This window comes from Gastrolobium bilobum, unplaced genomic scaffold (assembly GCF_033153095.1).
Source record: "Gastrolobium bilobum isolate Gb01-03AN ecotype WA unplaced genomic scaffold, APGP_CSIRO_Gbil_v1 utg7396, whole genome shotgun sequence".
Lineage (NCBI taxonomy): Eukaryota > Viridiplantae > Streptophyta > Magnoliopsida > Fabales > Fabaceae > Gastrolobium > Gastrolobium bilobum.
Window position 1 is genome coordinate 429,087 of NW_026899269.1, and position 23,317 is coordinate 452,403.

Sequence of the window (23,317 nt, forward strand, 5' to 3'; positions counted from 1 at the left end):
TAAAAAAAATACAGCATAAATATCGATGTATGTGTAAAAATTTTGCATTTGTCATGCAACATGACAAACGCAAAACCCTTTGTATTTTTAGAATAAGATTTTGATTAATGGTTTAAATTTTATTATAAAGTTGATTTGATATGATAGTTTAGGCATAATTTTGCTTGGATTGATATGTTATTCTAATCAAAATTCTTTCTTTTAAACGTGGATGACTTGTTAACCACAATCAAGCAAATCGCTAACGACAACAAGTCATCAATGGTTGAGATGGATTCAAATGCGGGTTGGTACACAACATTTTAGTCCCTTTAATTATTATTATTATTACTCTTAACAGTATAAATATGTGTTTTGATCAGTTAGTTTTATAGCTTTAATGTTTAAAATGCATATAAGTTAACTATATTCATTTCTAAAATGATATTATTTTGAGTTAAAAAATTAAAAAATTATAATAAAAAAGACTATTGTAATCCTGAAATAACTTATAATTACAAAAATACTTTTATTTTTGCCTCAAAATGATATCATTTTGGGCTCAATGTAGATAAGTTATCTACATTAACCGTAAAAAAAGTGAATCCTAATTTTATATTAAATAACATATAACTAAAATTATCAAGAAAATTGTTTTAAAAACGATTTTAAAAATGATTATGATACTAGGGGGCGTTTGGTAGAGGAGAAAAAAAATTTATCCGAAAATCTCGATTTTCAAAAATATGATGAAAACATTCCGTTTACGATAATATCCGAAAATTAAAAATTTAAAAATATTTAATTTCTCAAAAATTCTGAAAAATACTTCCTACCAAATGGCCTCCTAAAGTAAAATATATTAAAATATCAGTCAACTATACTTTTTAATTGATAATAATGTATCCTACTGTCGTAATCACTGCTATGCAGGTTACACACCCATAATGAAGCCTGTTCACATTAACAAACATGAAAAAAGAAATGCCTCCCACGAGCATCACGTGTAAACCAATTACACCAAGCAAAATTAAGGGTTAATATAAATTTAGAAAATGATGGGAATCTTTAATTTGCTTCTTTTAGAGGAATTTCACTAGCCTCATAGTCCTTTTCTTTTTGTTGTATTTTATGTTTGTAACTTTGTATAAATTATTGGAATAAATATTCAATCAACAAATTATTTAAGCAGATGGTCCCACTAATTCTCAACAATTTTTATGATTAGTCATGAGAAGGCAAGCATAATCATGTGCCAAACTTTTATTCAAGGATAAGCTAAGGATCACCAGTAGATTTTGTTTAACATATGCTTGATAATTTTAAAATGGATGTACTTATTATATATGCTAATGGTGATTGAAGGCAAAGTTGATTTAAGTGTTTTACTATATACAAAAGCCTAAACTCAAAGCCCCACTTTCATGAATAGTCTTAATTATAGCATTTTATTTTCTAACTATAGTGGGTACAAAAGTTTGTGGATTGAGTTAATTTTAATGTCATATTATATATGAGTACTGCCACATGTGATCATATTTATAACAACTTTTGTGTGAATAGCATTATGAGTGACAGCGCAGATTTAGGGGACTGATTAGAAGAAAGTGGAAACACTTGCATTTTAAGTGTAGCCACTAATGTAGGGTAATGAAGCTTTCTTTATGTGTGGGACATTGTTTCTGGTGTTGAAAGACAACCGAAAGCGAATGTGACCAAAAATAGTACAGGATGGTCCCCGACGACCCTATCGTCATATCGTGTTCAGTGCCAGGGGTTAGTGTCGGTCATTATCACATAATTTTGAGGCCAAGGGCAATATTTACGATAATTCAACACAAAAATTGAAGACTTTTTGTCCATTTTCCATACGATGTTGCATCTTCTTACATTAATTTGAATGTTAGGTGTGTAATATTAGGGGTAGGAGTGAAAGTGGGCTGGGTTGGGCTAAGCTCTGCTTCGAAAAGTCTTAGCTTACGTCAAAAAATTTCAATTTGGCCTGGCCCAAGTCTAGTATGAGTCTAACTGTTAGCCTGGTTTGGCCCGTTTATAAAAAACAAATGACCTGACTTGGCCCGTTAGCCTGTTAATTTTTAACTTCAAAGCAGAACCATGAATCAACTTTACAAAGTACTCAAATTCAGTTGCTACACCAAAAATCATAATTTCAACGTTCAAACAGAATCATGAATCATAACAAAACTCATACAATATGCACTTAAGTCATTTTCAAAAGCAAAATGTTCAAACTAAATAACATATATTTCATCAGATCCAATAAACAAATCCATACTATGTAAATTAAAATAACTACATGAATCCAACAAACAAATCATGATGCTTGTAGTAAGTATAACTCTCCCAAAAATCTTTTGATGTATTCATATATACAATCTAACATGTTAAGATGTTGGTTCCTCCTATATAAGAAATAATATAAGATTTCTATTAAAATATAATTGAATATAATTAAGTTATAAATAATTGCAATTGATTAAATTTATATCTTTTGTTTTTTCTTCAAGACATACTTACTCTATTTTATTTTATTTAAAATAAATAGTACAATATAGGCTGACCTGTGGGCTTATAGGCCCGGCCTTTTGAAAGTGGGCCTACGACCTTTTTATTAAACAGGCTTTTTTAAGGCCCAAACCCGACTTATTATACAAAATATACTAGGTCAGATCTGGCCTGATGTAGGCCTAGCTGTAGGCCCCTATAGGCCGGCCCGACCCAGTTTCCCCCCTAATTAGGGGTGTAAATAGGTTAGGTTAGATTAGATTTTGGCTAAAATAGATCAAGTCTATATAAAAACATAGCATATGGTTTGGCCTGTTAGTCCATGTAGGCCCCAAATTACAAGTCTGGTCTGACCTATATTTAAAAAATAAAAGTTTTAGCCTAGGTCTGTTAGCTTATTTAAGCCTATTAAATATTCAACAACTTAAAAATAACTAAAATAATATTAAAAATAACTAAAATAATATTATTTTATTATTCAAAATTATTAAAATAATAATTTTATTTAAAATAAAAAATATGAAATAGGCCGGTCTATAGGTTTATAGGCCTGATATGTACAAAAAAAATTATGGCCTATTTTCTAAATAGGTTTATTTAAAAGCCTAGGCTTGTTCTACTTCACTATTTATAATAGGTCAAGCTTGGCCTAATATAGGTTAGACCGTAGGCTACTGTAAGCTGGCCTAGCCCATTTACACCCCTAGTAATGCCCAAATGCATTTTAATTTTTCAGTACAAAGAGCATGACAAGATTAGGGACTACGATCAAAATGTTTTGGTATCTATGTTGTTGAAATGTAATGCTTCGATAATAAAATACCAAACTTCCACGAAATATGATTGGTTAGAGGTGTCAATGTAAGTTATGACATGCGGGTCGATCCGCGACGCGACATGAAAATTCGTGTTTGGGTTGAGCTGTAAAAAATATCATGTCATGTTTATGTTGATGTATTCATGTTCGTGTTGATTCATATTTTTTAATTATTTTTTTAAACTTTTCTTATTATTATTTAAATTTTTTATTTCGACCCATTTTTAATTATTTTTTTGTCAATTATCATTTTGTCTCATATTTTACATGTTATTCGCGTCGTGTCATGTTAACTCGCAAAAAATTAGTGTTGTGTTCATATTAAAGATTTTGACACAAATAAAAATTTGTAATGTATTTATATTTATATTTTTATATTGTGTCAAATTCGTGTAGACCTATTTTGACACCACTAGCATTTGTTATCAGGCAGGGTTCGGTCGTCATGTGATATTTAGATAAGGATTTGTTGTAAAAAGTAACAAGTCCAAAAAATTGTTATTTATGATAGCGAATACTGTTCACGCAACGTATGACCATCAAATAGTGCTTTTTTATACAATTGAGTTGGAACAGTGACCAAAATGTCACTGTTTATCAACTTTTTTTACCTAAATGCCACACGAACAGTCTTATTTCCCAATCTGCTACGGGGGTGAGTTCGCTACCCGGTGTAGCGAACTCGGTTTGCTGACGTGTCACGTTTCTAGTGGACACCAAGTTCGCTACACTGGGTAGCGAACTTGGTTTAACCAAGTTCGCTACCAACCAAGTTCGCTACCCTATGTAGTGTAAGAACCTGCACCGTTAATTAAGGAAATTAATTAATTATGCAAAATTAGGAAATGATTCCATAATTGACCCTAATAATTATTATGAAACTCTAATAATTATAGTAAGTGATTAAGAATGCTGAAAGTCGCTTTTCGGAAGAAAAGTACAGATACCAGTTCTGCTAGTCGGTATAAATGCGTACTGAAATAGGATCCCGGAAAATTAATGTAAGTGCATGATAATTACTAGAATAATATATAGGACTTGTAAAATGAGTTTCAAGTCCAAATAATTAGGTTTGGTGCCAAAAATTGATACTGGCTATGAAAAGCGCGTACTGAAAAGGTGCTCCGAAAAATATTATAAAAATATGATAATTCTTGTAAAATTGTGTAGGTTAAGAATCCAAAGTTTGGGATTAAAATGCTAAGCGTAGCAATTAAAGTTAATACTGTGTGTTTTATTCTTGAGTGGCTATTTAAGTGCATTTTGCACAAAACCCTAGGCCATGCTATCACTCTACGTGAGTGCTTGGAGGCTGGTCAGCTGCTGGTTCTATTCCTTTGGTGTTCTCCTCCACTTTTTGAGACCAAGTTACTATCTTTCTTGATTTCCTTCACATTTTCTCCTTGTAAACACTTGTTGGTGGCTTTGTGAGAGTGAGAGGTAGCCTTTATGAGTTTGTAAGCTGCTGTTTGTGAGGTTCTTGTTCTGAGTTTGAGAGTTGGGAGGAGAGTCACCTTGTTTTTGGTTGTTTGAAGCTCCAAGTAGCTTCCTTGGTGAAGAAAGAACCCACCTTTGAGTTCATTTTCGTTTACTTGGTGAAGTCAGAATCATTGGTGTGGTAGTGAGCTCCAAGAGTATCCTTTTTCTGAGTTTTAGCTTGTGGTATGACCATCAACCTTGAACTTGAGTTTTTGTGCTTAAAAATGAAACCATAATGGGCTTAAGATGATAACCTAACATGGGGTAATGTCAAACACACCTAGAAATGCATGTTTAGGCTTCTGTAATCGGTAAAAATGGAACCTTTGAAGGATATCTTTGCGAAATGCAGAAACTGCATTCTGTCGCGAAATATTCGGATATTTGCCCGTGAAATATCCAGATATTGATATCCAGATATGGATATCCGGATATGGGGATCTGGATTTGATATTGACAATGAGATATCCGGATATTGGATATCCGGAGATTGTCAGTGAGATATCCAGATATTGTATATCAGGATATGTCCCCGAGGAATATCCGGATATTTTGGGATTTCGTAGAACAGTAGCTGTATTGTGTGTACAGTAGGCTATTGGGGGTTTATGGACCCTAGATTGATGAAGTTGAACTTCTGTTTTAATTGAACTAAGTCAGAATCATGTGATTAAGGGCTTATGGCTTGTGTCAAGCCTTAAGACGTAAAACGTAATGAGAAGGCGTGGTCTTAATATTATATGCTTGTGGTGCATGTTTATTGATTTATTATTGGTCCATATCAGATTGTGATCTGCTGTGTGTTGGACTTGAGCCGTGTGGACTCTTGGCATTGGATAGTGAGCTTGCAAGGTAAGCTTTCGTGTCCTCGGTTTAGCCATGTTGTGGTTCCACCATGTCCCATGGGGGTATAGTTATATGCATGCTGTATTACATGCTTTTGATGTTTTGGAAATGTTGTTGAGCTGTTATATGCTAGTGCCTTTATGATATGCATGTGGTGTTCCACCTATACGGTAAGCCTGAGTATGTGGTACATACAAGATGGTGAGGCTGTGGGTGAGGTGCAAGCGGTGTTCCTTGTACTACGTGTGGGTAATAGACGTATTTCTGCATTTCTCTGGCCAGTAGAATAGTGATAAACACACATGGCATGAATATATGTTGCACTGCATAGTTTTGGAACTGATATTGATATAAATGCTTTTAGAACTTATATTGCACATGTAAGTGAGCTTGGGGTGGAAGATCCTTGAGGACCCCTAGTCTTACTTAGATTTCTGGTTTAGAGATCTCACCCCACGTTTGGGGAATGCTTATTTCAGGATCAGGTAATGTTGGGGTTGAGGCCCCAGGCGGTAGGAGGTCGGAGTTGAGTTAGATATTGATGATATTATATGCTGACTTGTTGGATGCTGGATATGCATGCTGCTTTTATGCTTTGAGCTTCATTTTATGTTTATGATTATCTTGTTGAGACGCTGTTGAGTTGGTGAGCATGGGGATTGTCCATGCCACTTAGACTGGGTTATGTCTTGTTTTATTTAGAGTTGTATTAATGTATCAGGATATTGTCCGGATTACGTGATGTAATGCCGTGACTTAGATACTCACTTTATATTTTATATTGAGGTATTTCAGTTAGTTGTCTTGCAATTTACATACATGAATTGTTTTATGAAATTGATTAAGTAATCAACTTGGCTAAGTATAATGACGTCATAATTGGAAAAGAAAAAGATATTCCACAAATTTTTAATTAAACGCAGCTTAATACGATAGTATGATTACATTACCGGGTATACACGGAGTGTTACATGTAGCGACTTTCAAACCTTTTTTTTTTAATTTGGTTCTTGTTATCCACTAGAAACGTGACACGTCAGCAAACTGAGTTCGCTACACCGGGTAGCGAACTTGCCCCGTGGCAGATTGGGAAATAAGACTGTTCGCGTGGCATTTAGGTAAAAAAAATTGGTGAACAGTGACACTTTGGTCACTGTTCCTAATTGAGTTTCTGTTTTATTACGTGTCGCATGGACAAGAACTCATTGGTTATTTTTTAAGGGAAATATTACTCTCATTTCACATGAGACATCTTATCTCATTTTCTCTCACTTCGATTTCCGCACCCCACTTTTTTCTTTTTTTTCTTACAATGGTGGGACCCACCCATTTTCTCTTTACAACATAAGATAATTATCTTATGTAAAAGGAAATTAATAAAACCCATTTTTTAATGGCGATTCTTTTTTTTTTTTAAGTCATATTAAAAAATTGAATACACAATTTATTATATAACTATCCACATTAACCCTAATAGTTTTTAATAGCAATTATTTATCTATATAATATGAGACACACTGAACCTATTGGGATTGAGAGATTTAAAATGTAATATTTTGACCACTTTTTTTTTTTTGAAACATGAGATTAGAATAATTTATTTGAAAAAAATGTATTATTTTGATGGTTTTCGCTATAAGATTATAAGCCACGCACAACTGCCCGTAACTTACTGAGGCACATGTGATTCCACAAAAACAGGAAGGGTCATTACTGGTGTCATGATCAACCAATTCAAACTAATTAGAAGAAGCCATAAATTTTACAACACATGAACATAGATATAAAAACCAGACCATGTTATAAGCACTTTTTGTTCTTTGTTGGAAGATCTTCATTGGGTTAAAGTGAAAGTCACACCCATCAAACCGGTTCCTTCCACGAAATCTGGCCTTCAATAATCATCTTTGCTTGAACCAAACAGCAAGGTCCACAGCAGATTCTAGGCCCTGACAATATGACACATTCATCGAGGACACATCGACCCCTACAATTCAATTGTTCAGTGGACCACGTGTATTTACGAGTTTGAGCAATAAAGTCATGCAGGTCCTAATTAATAATGTCCCATAGCAATGATGTAAAATGCTATCTACTATTTTCATTATGATCAAGGAAAGAAAAAAGAAAAAAGCACTGTAGTTCCAGATGCATGCATGTTTAATTTTTTAATCTGTTCATAGTGACTAATTCATTTCGAGGTGAGTTCTGAGATTAAAATATTAAATTGTTCTCAAAGATTATATTAGAAAAGATTAAACATATACTCTTACTTTTACCTATTCAATTTTCTCTTGTCAATTGAGCTACCATCTTGGTCATGGAAATATTTAATATGCTCCAGGATCACTTAATGATTTGGTGTTCTCTCTCACAATACTAATTTTTTTTTTTTCATTTTACCTCTGCTAATTTTTTTTCTTCCAATTTTATCCTTCTATTTACACTTTTAAGTGGTGCCGTACCACAATAAATTCTCTCCTTGTCATGCATGTTAACTTTAACTTTTGTTTATTCCATATCACGGAGGGTGTGGAAGAAACAGTTTGTCACATAAAATGAGCACTACCTGGTTTTAAAGGGCCTACATATGACTTTCGACTCATGTACTATAAAAGGTAAGCCTTTCATATCAGAAAATTAATAGGTAGAGACTGTGGACGAAAATGAAATGAGGTGCGTGCGTTCTATTTAACTATAACTCTTTTTTAAGGTACCAAATTGTTAGGAAAGCACTTGTTATGGTCTTCACACAAGCCCAATATACTGGACCGGTCGTTTAAGGTTTATTAAAGACCCAATTCTGCAGCGTTCCAGGTAACTTCATGAACCTCACTGTAGAAATTCTCTAGCTTGCATAACTCATCATCTATGATGCACTGATACTGATACGGAATACGAGATATGGGACACGACACGACACGCCGATACGTTAATTTTAAAAAATATATTTCGACATGTTGGGACACGTTTTGATATTAAATAATATTTTTAATATATATAATATAATTTATATTTAATACATATAACGGCCTATAATAAGTCATATAACCAATCAAATATTCAAATTTCATAACATAAATATAAACAAAAATAATTTTTCGTACCTTGTTAATTTTTCATGTAAATTTCATAACAGAAAAAAATTGACTTATAATTTTTTTAATTTATAGTTAATAAAATAAAATTAAGAAGTAAAAAAAAAACGTGTCAAAGCGTTGACCGCGTGTCGAAAAAAGTTGATTGCGTGTCGGAAAAATGTGTCAGAGAGTTGACCATGTGTCCTAAAATGTTGACCACGTGTCGGACGCGTGTTAGAGCGTGTCCGTGTCGAACACGTGTTCGACACACACATTTTCAAAATTTCAGCGTGTCGATGCTTTGGAGCTCATCATCATCGTATGCATACATCATAGTGAGGCAGTATTCCACGAGTGAGGCCTAGGTTAACGGTTTTTTACTCATTTTCATTTATCTCTCATCATTAGCAAATATTCTTCAACCTATATAAAGATAGTGATATTAATCAAAGCTCTAAGAGAATCATCGCAAAGTCAGAAGAAAAACCCAGCCAATGCCAAAAGATTAGTGTCAAAATTGTATTATTTTTAGAAACTTAATCTATATTAAGGTTGTACCATAGTTCTTGAAAAAAAATTATACCATTTTTAAAAATTAGTGGGATCAAGGCACCCGTTGACTTACAAGTGACTCTGCGACTAATAAGATGTCTTCCTTATTGGAGAGAAGAGGTTATATAGGTTGGAGAATATTTACAACATATGAAAAAAAACCCCATATATATATATATTTTTTTTTTTTATTTACAAACTCTTACAAATTACATTATGTCTGACCGCTAATACACTTTTAAGTAGAGTATTACTGGTCAAACATAGTGTAATTTATAAGTTTGAAAAAAAATGTATGTAAACGGATCATTTTACTATATATATATATATATATATATATATATATATATATATAACATTTATTTTAAAAGCTTAGCCAAACATATCCATAATTTGTGTCAAAGGAAAAAAAATATGATTTTCGAATCCAATTTTAGAACCTTTAATTTTTTATCATACATCCTATCTCTCATAGAACTGGAAGAATCTTTAATTTGTCTTATAGGTTTTATAGTAGATTGTTTACTATAAATATTTAACTTCAATATTATCCACCAAAACAATTAAACTACCAAGAGTAAAATATAAATTTAAATCCAATTGCTTTTCAATTATTACACTCCAGAAAGACCCAACACAATCTACCAAAAGAAAAACAAAAAACACCCGATACATCTAGATATAAAATAATTTTACACCAAAATTTCAATTGGTTCATCTTCTATCTCACTTTAATGGTACAAATTGAAGCATATCAAAATAGAAAATGGAGTTTTGTCTCTTCAATTTGGGGACCATCCAAAATCGCAAAATAAAAGTTTATAAACATATGAAAATTGAAAAAGGAGACAACTAAATAAGGTCCACATATAGCATTATTGCCAACCATGACCCATGAAATTAATTGAACCAACAAAAGTTAGGTCCTCTCCATCAAACTTAATTCAAAAGCTAATTCCAAACTTAATTTGGTGAATATCCTGTTTATTTTGTTGTTCAAATACGAGTGTCAAGTTTAAAAGGTTTGTTACTTCTTAGTACGTTGTCATATCCTAGCTAGAATCACGTGCATGGCTCATCCTTCTTGTTAAAAGATTTTCTTATATTATTGAAATGATTCCACATAAGTGTTTTAGATGTGAACTATGAGGGAGGATATTTTGACTACCAAAAATTTCCACTACCACCTTACTACCTATCTAATCACCATTGGATTAACATTTTATCTCTCTTCAAAAACTTTTTATCATCCTCTCTCTTTGATCCAATGGTGATTTGATAGGTAGTAAGGTGGTAGTGGACACTTTTGGTAGTCAAAATATCCCCCATCGTGAACTATTACTTTTCATAGCATATGATGATGAAATCTTTGTATAAATTCAAATATATGGTTTGCATGCAGTGAGTTAACAACAGTGTCATTTTAGGCTGTCTATTTTTTAATCTGGAGCAGATCTAATTATCAAATACAGTTTACTATTATCTGCCTTCATGGAAATAAACTATGAATTACTATTACAACCAATTTAAATTTAATTTAATTACATATATAATAATAGAATATGAATAACAATGATAACAATGTCATGATGCTAATAAATTATCTAGACTCAAGACAGCAACATATTCTAGTCCAAGTTAATGTAGCAATTAACAGCCCAAATTCCACCACGTCACTGTCGAAGCCATGCAATTGATCAATGACAGGCCCAACTCAGTTGTGATTAATTAAGACAATAAAAAATCCAACGTGTAGGCCCACCGGTGAGTAGCCCAACTTAGGCGTGGCAATAGGGATGGCAATTTGGGTTCACCCGCCCCGACCCGCCATCAACCTGTCAAAAATGAGGCGGGACGGGTTGGCCTGTCATTGAATATGGGTTGAAAAATTGAACACACCCCGTTTTATGGTAGGTTGACGGGTCAACCCACCAATCCGTCAATTAAAAAAAAATTAATTTAAATTTAGAATAAAATTATATTTTATGAATTTTTCTAATATTATTTTATCTTATTTCGCACTTCTCTTAATTTTTTTCAGTCTCAATCTTAAATGTATACTAATATTTGTCAAACATTCTTTAGGAACTCATTTGTCTCCATATATAGATAATATTTGTCATAAATAAAGTTGTTATTCTTTATCTTTTATAAGAAGTATTAAGATAAAAAAAAAATTAAATATCTCAAAAACTTAATAACAAATGAAATACTAACTAATTGTAAAATATATATATATGGGGCAGGATATTCTTACACTGGTGTAAGAGTTAGAAGTCTTACACTCAATCTTGACCATTGATCCACTTGTATCCAATGGCTCACATTACTAAAAAATTTGAGCCCTTAGATATAAATGGGATCAGTGGACAAGATTAAGAGTGTAACTTACACTGGTGTAAAATGATCCTAACCCTATATATATATATATATATATAACCCGACAGGTCAACCCGCCCCGTTTTAACGGATTGACTCGCCGAACTCAACCTATATTATCACCTCTACCTAGCAACATGCTTTTAACTTTTTAGGACCTTTTGATAGACAAGAAATTATAGATGATAGAAATGGATAGGATAGGGGGTTAGATAAGAGTAAAAAAGGATGAGTTTGATAAGTTAAAATCGTATCATGCGTTTGATGTCAATTAAATAAGCGGTATTTGAGGTGAATCGCAGTGTCATGAATGATATCAACAGACAATAATATCATTTTTTAACTGCACTTCATGTGATTTTTTTTTTAAAAAAATTAAACAATTTTTTTTCTTACTTATGAAGTTGTCAAAATGGATCAGCTAATCTGCCTTTTTAGGCCCAAACTCGTGCAGATTAGGGTCAAAAATAACATTTTATTATATCCCCTCCTCTTTCTCTCTCATGATTAGGAGAAAAATTTATGTGCAATGAATGTATGTACATCTCTGTCAAAAGAGCTAAGATTTTGGGATATATAAAAAAAAAATAAAAAAAAAATCTTATTTAATAAAAAAATATACCCAAGTATTAAAAAAAATTCCCATGATCAGCAAACATGCGCTTAAGCATATCATTCTTAAATTCATGCATGCTAATTAATTAGTTAACTGATTAGTGTATCCAGTCGAAATAGTTCTTAAGGGGGTGTTTGGTTGGGAGAAAATATTAAGATAGATGGATAAGTGAGAAGTGAAAATATGAGTACACCATGTTTGGTTGACTATGCTTCCATACTTACGTAGCTATATGACTATCCTACCAAACCTGCTTGCATGTCTATTTTCATGGATATTGCCGGTTAAAGAATTCTTTTGATAATGTGGTATTGCTGAAAAGCAACCAATCTGCTGACATTGGCTTTTAACCAAAAGACTTGGATACCCTCTCTTTGCCACATCTATTTGCTTTCATTGTTAGAGTTGTCATTGCCAAATCTATATATCTCCCCTGAACCTGAGTCCCTGTCCTTTCTGTAAGTCAACTGATTTTTTTTTTTAAATGGTAATGTATTATTTTTCAATGTGAAAGAAAGTCACAGCACCAGATGCTATACGCTCTACCTTTTATTTCTCAATGTGAAAGAAAGTCACAACACCAGATGCTATACGCTCTACCTTCAATTGCAATGGCTGTGAATCATGGTTGCTAATTCTATTGTTTTCTACACAACTTCCATCTTTTACTCGATGTTGTCTGGGCTTCCTAAGTCACAGCACCATTTCTATGGATATCTTTGTCCTTTCTGTTCTTTATCTCATTCTCTTTAGGTTGGTTCTCCAACTTTGGCGCTGCATTTGGTAGCCCCTTCTGGGCCTGTTTACAACATATCCGCATGACACATCTTTTTAACATAGCAATCATAGAATTATTTAGTTTTCTTTAACGTGAAGAAAATGATCAAATGCGCAGCCAGCCAATAAGATTAAGAATCTTACGGAAGAAAGGTGGATAGGATCCATTTCCCTCGCTGCTTTTCCCGCCATTCCTACCTTTACTGGATCCATTTTTCTTTTTCTTTTTCGCATTTCTCTCTAATTTATAATTTTTTATTTTTTAAATTTTTTTAAAAACACGAATATTTTAGTAATTGTCATTTATTTCTCGTCTATATTTTATCTCAAACCAAACATAGACTTTATAAATCTTACCTAATTTGTCTAGAATTTTTTTTCAACCAAACAATTATTTTTACATTTTTTTACTAAACTCACTTTTTAACCATTTTCATATCAATTACAATTCCCTAATATTCAAAAAAAAATTCTGCTCCACCAAATGCCTCCTGACCGCTTTATATTTGTGAGATATCTTTTGCTACCTGATTTCGCGACACTCATGGCCATCTTCGACTTTGCTCCATCTCTACGCGCCACGTGTCCCTTAATCCCATTAAAAAATGAGATAAACAATTATTCTTTGATTTCTTCTTGTTGCTTCGTCCATAATCAATGAAAACGCAAAATGATTTTATTTTGAGCTTTAGGTTAAAAAATAAAGAATATTTTAAAATATATATTTTTCGTGAAAATACTTTATATTTTTTTTCATTAAATTTTAAATAATATCATTTTGAGGTTGTTATATGAGATAAATTTATCTCATCTGACTAGATTAAAGGTTAATCACTTATTATTATTATTAAGAGAAGAATATTGTGACAATCAAGTTGTGTTACTACCAAGTGACTATTAATTGATCTCACTATTAGATCGATTATGTTGATCCAACGATTATATTTATTTCCATCTTTGTATGATTATGATTCTCCAAATTTAATACTTTATATTTATTTCCACCTTTGTATGGTTATGATTTCTCATATTTAATGTTTTTATTTTAAATATGAGAAATCATAATCATACAAAAAAATAAATATAACCGTTGGATCAACATAATCAATCTATTATTGGTTATTACTATAGAAATGGTTTATTTTATTTTTATTATTACTATATAGGGACCACAAACAATTAATTATAACAAGTTAAAGATAAAAATAAATAAAATAGAGATTAATTAACAGTCACTTCTCGTTAACACAACTTGTTCAATATCATTTCCCTTATTATTATAATAAAAACAAATATCTTAAGGTTTTGATTCCTCGGTATAATCTCTGATTCCTTCGTTGCCAAGCTAATTTTGCACCCTCGTCAAATTCCTCCAAAATAACGTTTTTCAGGTTTGTTAACTGCTCTATTATTAGATTCTTCTTCTTCTTCTTTTTTCACTTTGATTTAGGAATTTAGGGTTTTGGGTTTCGGTGTGTCTTCCTTCATGTTCTTCAGGTTCTTCCGATTCCTTTCTGTTGTTCATTTAATTGATTTGATCATTGGTTTTTCTGATTTTTTTTTATTGATTACTTGAATGATTCGATTTTCGAAGTTCGAGTTCCATTGCTTCTCAGTTTTAATCTTTTTTTCCTTTGTTATTTTTTCTCATCGTAATTTGACCTCCAGAATTGACGCCAAAAAAAATAAAAAAAAATTGGTTCGTTTCGTTTGATTTGATCACTGGTAGAATGAAAAATGAAGGATTTGAAGGTGTCATATATTGGGAAATTATATTTAAGTTTTATGTTATGAATCCTTTTCTAACGATGTTTTTTTAATGGAATTTTTGTTGTTATAGAGATAGGAAAATCATGGCAACTGCAACCATGGCTACTGCAGCAGGTGCAGCTGCTCTTTTGTACTACACATTGAATCGGAAATTAGGGTCTCACAGAACGATCAATGATGAAGATGGTGAAGAAAATGACAGTGATGCGCCCACTGATATGCCGTTAGGTATTGACCGTGTTTCTAATAGGTTAATCCAAGCCCCTGCTACATGGTTGGAGACAATTTCAACATTGTCAGAGACTCTCCGGTTCACATATTCGGAGACACTTGGGAAATGGCCCATTGGTGATTTGGCTTTTGGTATCAGCTTTCTTCTGAAGAGGCAGGTAATGACTAATGGGGACTTTGGTTCTTTGCCAGTGCCCTGGTTTTAAGCTACTGAAAAGACATAAGAAAACTGTGCAGTTTTGTGTTTACTATTACTAACTATAACTTGTGTAACATGTAACATATATGTAAGTACTATGTAGGATATAGAATTACGAAAGATAGGTACATTTTTTTTTGTTTTTTTGACGTAGAACTATAGTTGCAACCTGCACATAATATGCAATCACATGACTCACATAAAGGATTGCACATCATTGACCTTGATGTATAAAAGGGAGAGCGGTAAAGAGAAAGAGAAATGGATTGTGGTGATGAAAGTTGAGTTATGTCAACTTTTTTATGTATAAGTTACATTATTGATAATTGAACAGTTGGAAGGCCACTTTAATACCTTACCATCTCACTAAAAAATTTATGGAAATAATCTAACATTTGAAGAGTAGTGTTATTACTTTTGTGAAGTTATCCTTACGTATAAACGACAATTTTATTTTATTTATTTACTCTTTTTTTTTTTTTTTTTTTGGTTTTTGTTTCTGTTGTATTTTTTAAGCCTTCTCAATGTCACAGCAATGTATTGAGTCCATAATTTGAGATATTTTAGCATTTGTTGTTAGTCATTTTCACGTGGAAATTGTCTTATTAGATTTTTCTTGGATTTTATGATAAACATAATATTATTACTGTTTATACTGTCAAGGAGAGTAATGCTGCTAATGTAGCTTGGAGAATGGGCTATTTTCTACAAATTGAATCCCCTATTGATTCACAATATTTTTCGTATAGCCTATGCAATGTTGTATATTCGATTTTTGATTTAAATCGTATATTAGTCAAAAAATTTAAGATATGGTAGAAATATAATGGAAAACTATTCGTGTCTTCACCGAACATCTTTAGGGGAGTTGATTCATGTCATGGTATCTGAGCTTGGTTTCAATCCAGGGATGTATGGTTATGGGCCCACCACGCTGCTTCTGCGACACTTCGATACAGTATTATGTTCCATATCTGTCTGCCCTCCAAATCTACAGCAGTAAGTCAGTTGCAGGTTCTAGGAATAAGAGAGAAGATGGTGATGGAGTTGAATTTGAATGTGTTTTCTGGAGTGATGATAGTGGAAGTGATAACCCATTTTGATCATTAAGTAATAGTTCTAGCAAAGCATGGGATGCTGTTTCTTCGGATTCAAGCTATGACCAGGTGGGTTCATGGCCAACAAGGGATATGTTTGAATCCATCCCATGCTTTGCTGGAACTATTATTTCATGATCTAGTAGGTTATCACTTCCACTATCATCACTCCAAGAATCACATTCAAATTCAACTCCATCACTATCGTCTCTCCGATTCCTAGAAGCTGCAATAGACTTACTGCTGTAGATTTGGATGCAGACAGAAATGGAACAGATGCGATTATCATGACTTTTCAATACTGCAGGTGTACCAGCACCATCTGCACTCTATTCATAATAGTACTATGCCATGAACCAACTCTCCCTAAAGCTTAAGTTGTTAGATGAAGAAACGTAAATGATTTTATATTATATTTCTATGACACTCCCTCATGCAAGAGCCCTTTGAGCTTGAAGCCTGAGACAATGCACAGACCCACCTACTTTTTGCTGAAATTTCATTTTTTTATTAGAAGAATGAGGGTAATAAGATGGAACTCTAAACTACTTATTCATAGAGGCTTTGATACCACATCACAAACCAACTCTCCCAAAAGCTTAAGTTGTTGGGTGAGGGAGACTTTATTATATCTCTTAACATATTTATATTATATCTAACAAGATAGATCAATTTCATGACATCCTTGGAAGACATGATATTGATTTATTAGCCTGGAGTCTTGGAGTGCTGAATTTCATTATGTCTGATTTATGCAAGTAGATAAGAAGTTGCTCTGTAATCTTAGTTTTGTGCCAGATTTTTTTTTTCATATCAAGCTGTAGTTTGAGTATAGTAATCATGTATCTGCTTTTTCAATTCTTGAGCTTGGAAGTTAATGTCATATTTATTTAGAGTTTGGACCCTCTGAAATCAATCCGACCAGTCCAAAATCAATTGATTAATGTGTTCTTAATTGATTCCTATTAGGAATGATTTCTAATGGAAGTAACTCAGTAGTAGCTTTTGCGGCAAAGAAAATTGATTTTGAGATAGGGCCTAGTAGTTTTGTAAAAATGTCTCTACAAGCAATACAAAAAAATTTAATTTTAACAAGTTGGACCTAATAATTTTCTAAATGGATCCCGACAATTATACTTCAAAAGTAATATACTTTATAATCCCCAAACAATTTCAAAATTCCAAAATCAATTGATTAAGATGTTCTGAATTGACTCTTAGGAATGAGTTCTAATGGAAATAACTCAGCAGTAGCTTTTGGGGTGAAGAAAATTGATTTTGAGATAGGACCTAGTAATTTTTCGAAATATCTCTACAAGCAATACAAAAAAATAAATAAAAAATAATAATAATTTCAACAAGTTGGACCTAGTAATTTTCTAAATGTATCCCAACAATTATACTTCAAAAGTAATTATACTTTATAATAGCCAAACAAATTCAAAATTTGAAAAATCAATTTTTTTTTTCAGTCTAATCAAAATGGAGCTTAAGTTACTGAACTATGGTATTCACAGAACGTCAGCTTTGTGTTTGACCTGCAAAATGGCTTTGTAGTATGTTGTTTTGATGCCTCCCTTTTTAAAAATTTCTTATTTTTATTAAGTTTGACATCAAAATTTTAAATGTTAGCTTCTGGGTTATACTTTGCAGGGAAACTATCGTGTTGACACTGTGTTTGGTGGTAAGGACAGTGTCCAGCTGAAAGGATCTGAGATTACTACTGAACTCAAGTATCTCTTAAACTTGTTGACGCTGTGTTGGCATTTTTCGAAGAAGCCTTTTACCTTGTTTCTAGAAGAAACTGGGTACACTGAAGAAAATGTTCTCCTTCAGGAACCCAAAGCAGGAGTGAGTCTTGTTTGAATTTTTACCCAAAAAATGATAAAAATGCATATCTGTATGGTGTATTGACTATGTAATTGATAATTATTTATGTATGTTATCTTTTGAAGAGGAATGGAAGGTTGAAGCAACAGGGGATGTTGTTTTAGACTAAGTATGGGATCAAGTGGTAATTTGGGCTATGAGGGGTTTTCTTTTTCTTTCCTTAGCCTAACTTTTTTGAATTTTGGGAGGGGGAGGGCTGGGTGGGGTGAAAGGAGGCCATGGCTGAAATGAATCAGATGAATAAATAATACTTGCTACCCTATCCATAGTTGTATTTTATTTGGTAAAAACAATGTATGTATAAACTTGTCTGTTCATTTGTCTTGCAGATTTTGAAACCAGCTTTTACTATAATAGCTGATCACAAGATGAAGTGCTTTTTGTTATTGATTCGTGGCACACATAGTATCAAGGATACTCTAACAGCTGTTACAGGAAATGTGGTACCATTTCATCACACCGTAGTTGATCAGGGGGGTGTTAGTGATTTGGTTTTGGGTTATGCACATTGTGGAATGGTTGCTGCCGCTCGATGGATTGCTAAGCTCGCAACTCCTTGTCTCCTTGAAGCACATGGCCATTACCCTGACTATAAAGTTAAGGTAAAGATATTTCATTTTATAATATCCCCAACTCTTTTTACCAAGTAATCCTTTTAGCACACACTTCACTGTTAGACCATTGTATCATTTTGTTTATTTTTCTTTTCTTTTTTTAATATTTTGATCAAGCACACATAGCTAGTGTGTGTGATGTTATAGATTGTAGTCATCATCCCCCCTTTTTTTGTTAATCACATGAGTGATTCTATAATTTGACAACAAAAGTATCTTAGTTTTTGAAATCATTCAATTTGTAAATGCTAAATTTAAAACCATTCATGTGTTTTACCTAGCAGCTTAAGCTTTTTGAATAATTGGTTCATGACATGGTATTAGAGCCTCTATGACCAAGTGGTCCAGAGTTCGATCTTTGTTGCTCCCGTTCATTTAAGGACAAATTAAATTTTACACAAGGTACGGTGGGGTTTGCAATTTTCACGCTTTAAGTCCAAATGACTCTTGCGTGAAGGGACGTGTTAAATATAAAACCATTGACGTGCTTTCTCCTAAGAGTTTAAACTTTTAGGATAATTGGTTTGTAAACATGCTGTTAGGCTATTTAGTTTGTCTTTTATGGCTTTTGTCAATCTATTAAGCTTCAAATAGTTAGTAAAATGTTTCTCTAGTTTGCTGAATTGTTTTTCAATTGTTTTTTTACATAGATTGTAGGGCACTCCTTGGGTGGAGGGACAGCAGCTATTCTGACATATGTTTTAAGAGAGCAAAAGGAACTGTCTGTGACTACATGTGTTACATTTGCTCCAGGTCTGTCTGTTATAATATATGCTGTTGCAGAAGCTATATTCTTTGTGCAAAATTGCAAATATGATTCTGCATTTTTTTCAAATTGAAAGGATATTTTTGGTAGTATCCTGGAGCCTTTTGGGACTAATATTGGTTTACACTGTGAGTCTCTTGAAACTGACATTTTGTTACTCATGCAGCTGCTTGTATGACATGGGAGTTGGCAGAGTCAGGCAATAGTTTTATTACTTCTGTTATAAATGAAGCTGATTTGGTGCCTACATTCTCAGCTGCTTCTGTAGATGACTTGCGTTCCGAGGTTTTGATCCTTGAATTTTAAAGTAAAAAAGTTGTGCATCTTGTATGGGAAAATGTTTTTGTAATCTTAATTTATTGGCCAATATTTGATTATATTTGTGAGATCTGGCAGTGCAACTGCAAGCCGTAATCCAAGTGCAGGACTTTTTGTTAAGGTCAAATTTTTATAGTTAACATATTGAAGATACAATTATTTTATTTAAAGGAGGGAAACAGGAAGTGATAGTTCAAGCAAGAGATACAGCGGGGGAGTGAAATTTAAGTAATTAACCCTGCAGTCCAGGGATCTTACAAGACTGCAGGGCGCCGGAAAAAGCATTCAGGTCATTATTTTGTAGATTCATTAAGTCTCATTTATGGTCATGAGCATTTTTAAGTTCTATCAAAACTGTGTATCAAAGGAGTTGTAGGATATTTTAGAAAGTAGTCTTAATGTTCCTACTCTCGCTTGAATTTAAAGTCTTTCACATAAAGTCGTAATGCACCTTATTCAGTTTGCTTGCCTTCATGGGACTTGAGTAAATCGTTATATTTGCTATGATGTCATTTTCAGGATGAGTGTGTTTGTGGTTAGTAAGTTTCAATTTTGTTATTCTCTATCATGTGTGTATTAAATTTACTTTTCCAATTTTCAGGTGACAGCATCAGCATGGATAAATGACTTGAGGAATCAAATTGAACAAACAAGAATACTCAGTACTGTCTATCGATCTGCTTCTGCATTGGGTTCTCGCCTCCCATCCATTGCCACTGCTAGAGCAAAAGTTGCTGGGGCTGGGGCAATTTTGCAGCCAGTTTCTAATGGTACCCAGGTACTTTCCTTCTGCTATATATGATTGATTCCCTTTTGTACAAGTTATCATACAACATTGTATTGTCTCCATAAGCGGGACATGGTAAACTATCCATTGTCCATGATTCCAAAAAAATTTGGTCTGTTTTTTTTATTGTGGTCTTGCTTGTGTGGAACAAAATTTATTGATGTTGCATTCCAGCTGTCAAAAGAGAAAGTACTATTTATGATGAATTTGATCATAAATATAACTTGGAAGAATTGTTTTAATCTTGTTAGTTCTCTTCTTAGGTTGGGGGTTGTGGTGTTCAATCTGTTAGTGTTACTTCTTTTCGTTTATTTGATAAGCATATGCAATTTGCTTTTATTGCTATGTCTGAATTTTGAAAAACTGCAGGTTGTGATGAAGAGGGCCAAGAGTATGGCTCAGGCAGCATGGAGTCGTCCAAACCTTAATCTGTCCTCTTGGTCATGCATGGGACCCCGTCGCCGAACCATGAATGCTCATTCGAACTCCAAAGATGAAGGAAGCTCCCCCAAATCTCCAGCCTCTGCCGATGTAGAAAGTTCTGATCCACTTCTTTGTTCTCCCAAGAAAGGGATTAATGCAAAGAACATGAACCTTCCTGTATCTTCATCTGTGGAAGAGTGGTCTTCTGAAATTGAATGTGCCAATGAAAGTAGTCCAGATGCTGAGATGGATGTTGATCTCAATGACAGTGAGAACATGATGAACCATGACAGATACGAGGATCAGATGAGTGAAGTGGAGTTGTGGCAACAACTGGAGCATGAGCTGTATGACAGATCTGAAGGTGAGGAGGATGATGTGGTAAAGGAGATAAGGGAAGAAGAAGCGGCCATAGGAGAGGTAGTAGGGCAAACCCAGAGCTCTGCACCAGAAATGAGAGAAGTTCACAGATTTTTCCCTCCGGGAAAGATAATGCACATTGTTACACTCCACTCTGATGCTGCTGAGAGTGAAAATGATAGTAGCCCAACCTCTACTACGAGTTCGGAAAATAGTCGGTCAGATGAGACCAAGATTGGGATTTTCCTAACTTCAAGATCTCTATATAGTAAACTTAGACTTTCACAGACCATGATCAGTGATCACTTCATGCCAATTTATAGAAAGCAGATTGAAAGGCTAATTAAAGAACTTGAGGAAGAATCTACCGAGGATCATAGAACACAAGAAGTAGTGTTATAAGCAAAGGCATCGTCAAAATTAGATTGATATTTTGTATCATACGGAATGTCATGGGGTGTTTTTTGTCCCATTGATCTCAGAACGAAGTACCATAGGAACAGCAGTTTTTGTGTCATGCTGCAGTGAGGAACCGGAACAGCGGTGATGACAGCCTCCTAATATGCTGATGGTTATCCTGCCAGACCAAACGGAAGCAACTCATCAATGGATGCTTTTAACATTCATGTTGGCCGGGGAAAAGTAATTGTAAATGGTTTCCCAAATCCAAGTTGCCTGTAAATAATAATAATAATAATGCTGTGGTGAACTGACTGGTAAAAGTAAATAAAATTTTAAAATGATTCATTGCAATCTAAATGAACATGATTCGTTGTAATCTAAATGAACTCATTTGCTTGATGTGCTTACTCCATGTGTCATGCAGCCACTTGCCACTTCTTTTGATTTGTGAATTGTACTAGTGTCCATCATCATTATCAGTTTGGTGGGACTGGATCATGCATGACCGTGTCCTTCTTTAGTAGATTCAGGGACTGTAAGGTTGGAGTTGGACCCGGTTGGACAATTGCATGCCATTCAATCTTGAAAGCTTGAAAAGACAAAGACCACTTACCCAATATTCTCAAAACGGGACCCCTACCCCACCCCACTTGTCTTCTGAGTGTTTGAAACTCGAGTGGCTGTTTAAGCAACAAAATTTATTGGTTGATAAATCGAGATAATGATGTATGCGAATCAACATGGTACAGCTATGATGAAATGCAAAATAGCACAAACAGTTCAGCTCAGCATTATATGATCAAGTGGTCCTTATCAACTCTTTGTATTTAATGTCTCATAGACTCTTCCGAGCTATTAATATGGACAAATAAAGTCGTTGGGTATTATTTGAAACGCGGGAGTATTCTCTCCGAAATGAAGTTATAACAGAATGGGATAATGATTTTTGAACATACATGAAAGGATAATACAGAATTTGGATCATTCATGAAAAGTTTCAATGAAACTAGTGTGTGATCAATGAATTCCAAGTAAAGTTTGAGAATTATGTTAAAAAAACACCTATAAACAATATGATGCAGAAGAATATTGATGATTGTAAAGTGTAATATTTCAAAAATCTTATTGAAAGATTATGATTAGAAACTTTTTTTTTTTTAACTCCAATTATATGTAATCCTCAAATTCATATACTTTACGATTGGTCCGTGGGCCACTCTTGTTGGTAGAAGACATAGGTTCGACATTGAAAATTTCAGTAATGTGCCAAACAAAAGAAAAAAAAAAGTTGAGACTGAAAATTTTGTAATATAAAGATGGGGAATAATCCGTTTACAAATTTTTTGTACAAATTTTTACAAATTACACTATTTTCTCTCGGGAGAAGATAGTGTAACTAGTGTTCTCTC

At 33.4% G+C, this 23,317-nt stretch overlaps 1 protein-coding gene across 1 annotated transcript; it reads left to right on the forward strand.

Moving 5' to 3' along the window:
- The first annotated feature begins 14,490 nt into the window (after positions 1–14,490).
- Positions 14,491–22,246, forward strand: LOC133289035 (uncharacterized). The gene is made up of 8 exons (XM_061486886.1): positions 14,491–14,548; positions 14,892–15,210; positions 18,002–18,199; positions 18,568–18,840; positions 19,503–19,605; positions 19,785–19,903; positions 20,538–20,714; positions 21,093–22,246. Exons 1-8 carry the CDS (start codon positions 14,538–14,540, stop codon positions 21,906–21,908), a joined length of 2,016 nt encoding a protein of 671 aa, XP_061342870.1. The 5' UTR covers positions 14,491–14,537; the 3' UTR covers positions 21,909–22,246.
- The last annotated feature ends 1,071 nt before the right edge of the window (positions 22,247–23,317 follow it).

What these genes read in the sequence shown, in the direction of transcription:
- LOC133289035 (XM_061486886.1), top strand. An exon ending in ACCCTGACTATAAAGTTAAG is followed by an intron (nt 18,841 to 19,502) that starts GTAAAGATATTT and finishes TTTTTTACATAG; the next exon opens with ATTGTAGGGCACTCCTTGGG. An exon ending in ATGTGTTACATTTGCTCCAG is followed by an intron (nt 19,606 to 19,784) that starts GTCTGTCTGTTA and finishes TTACTCATGCAG; the next exon opens with CTGCTTGTATGACATGGGAG.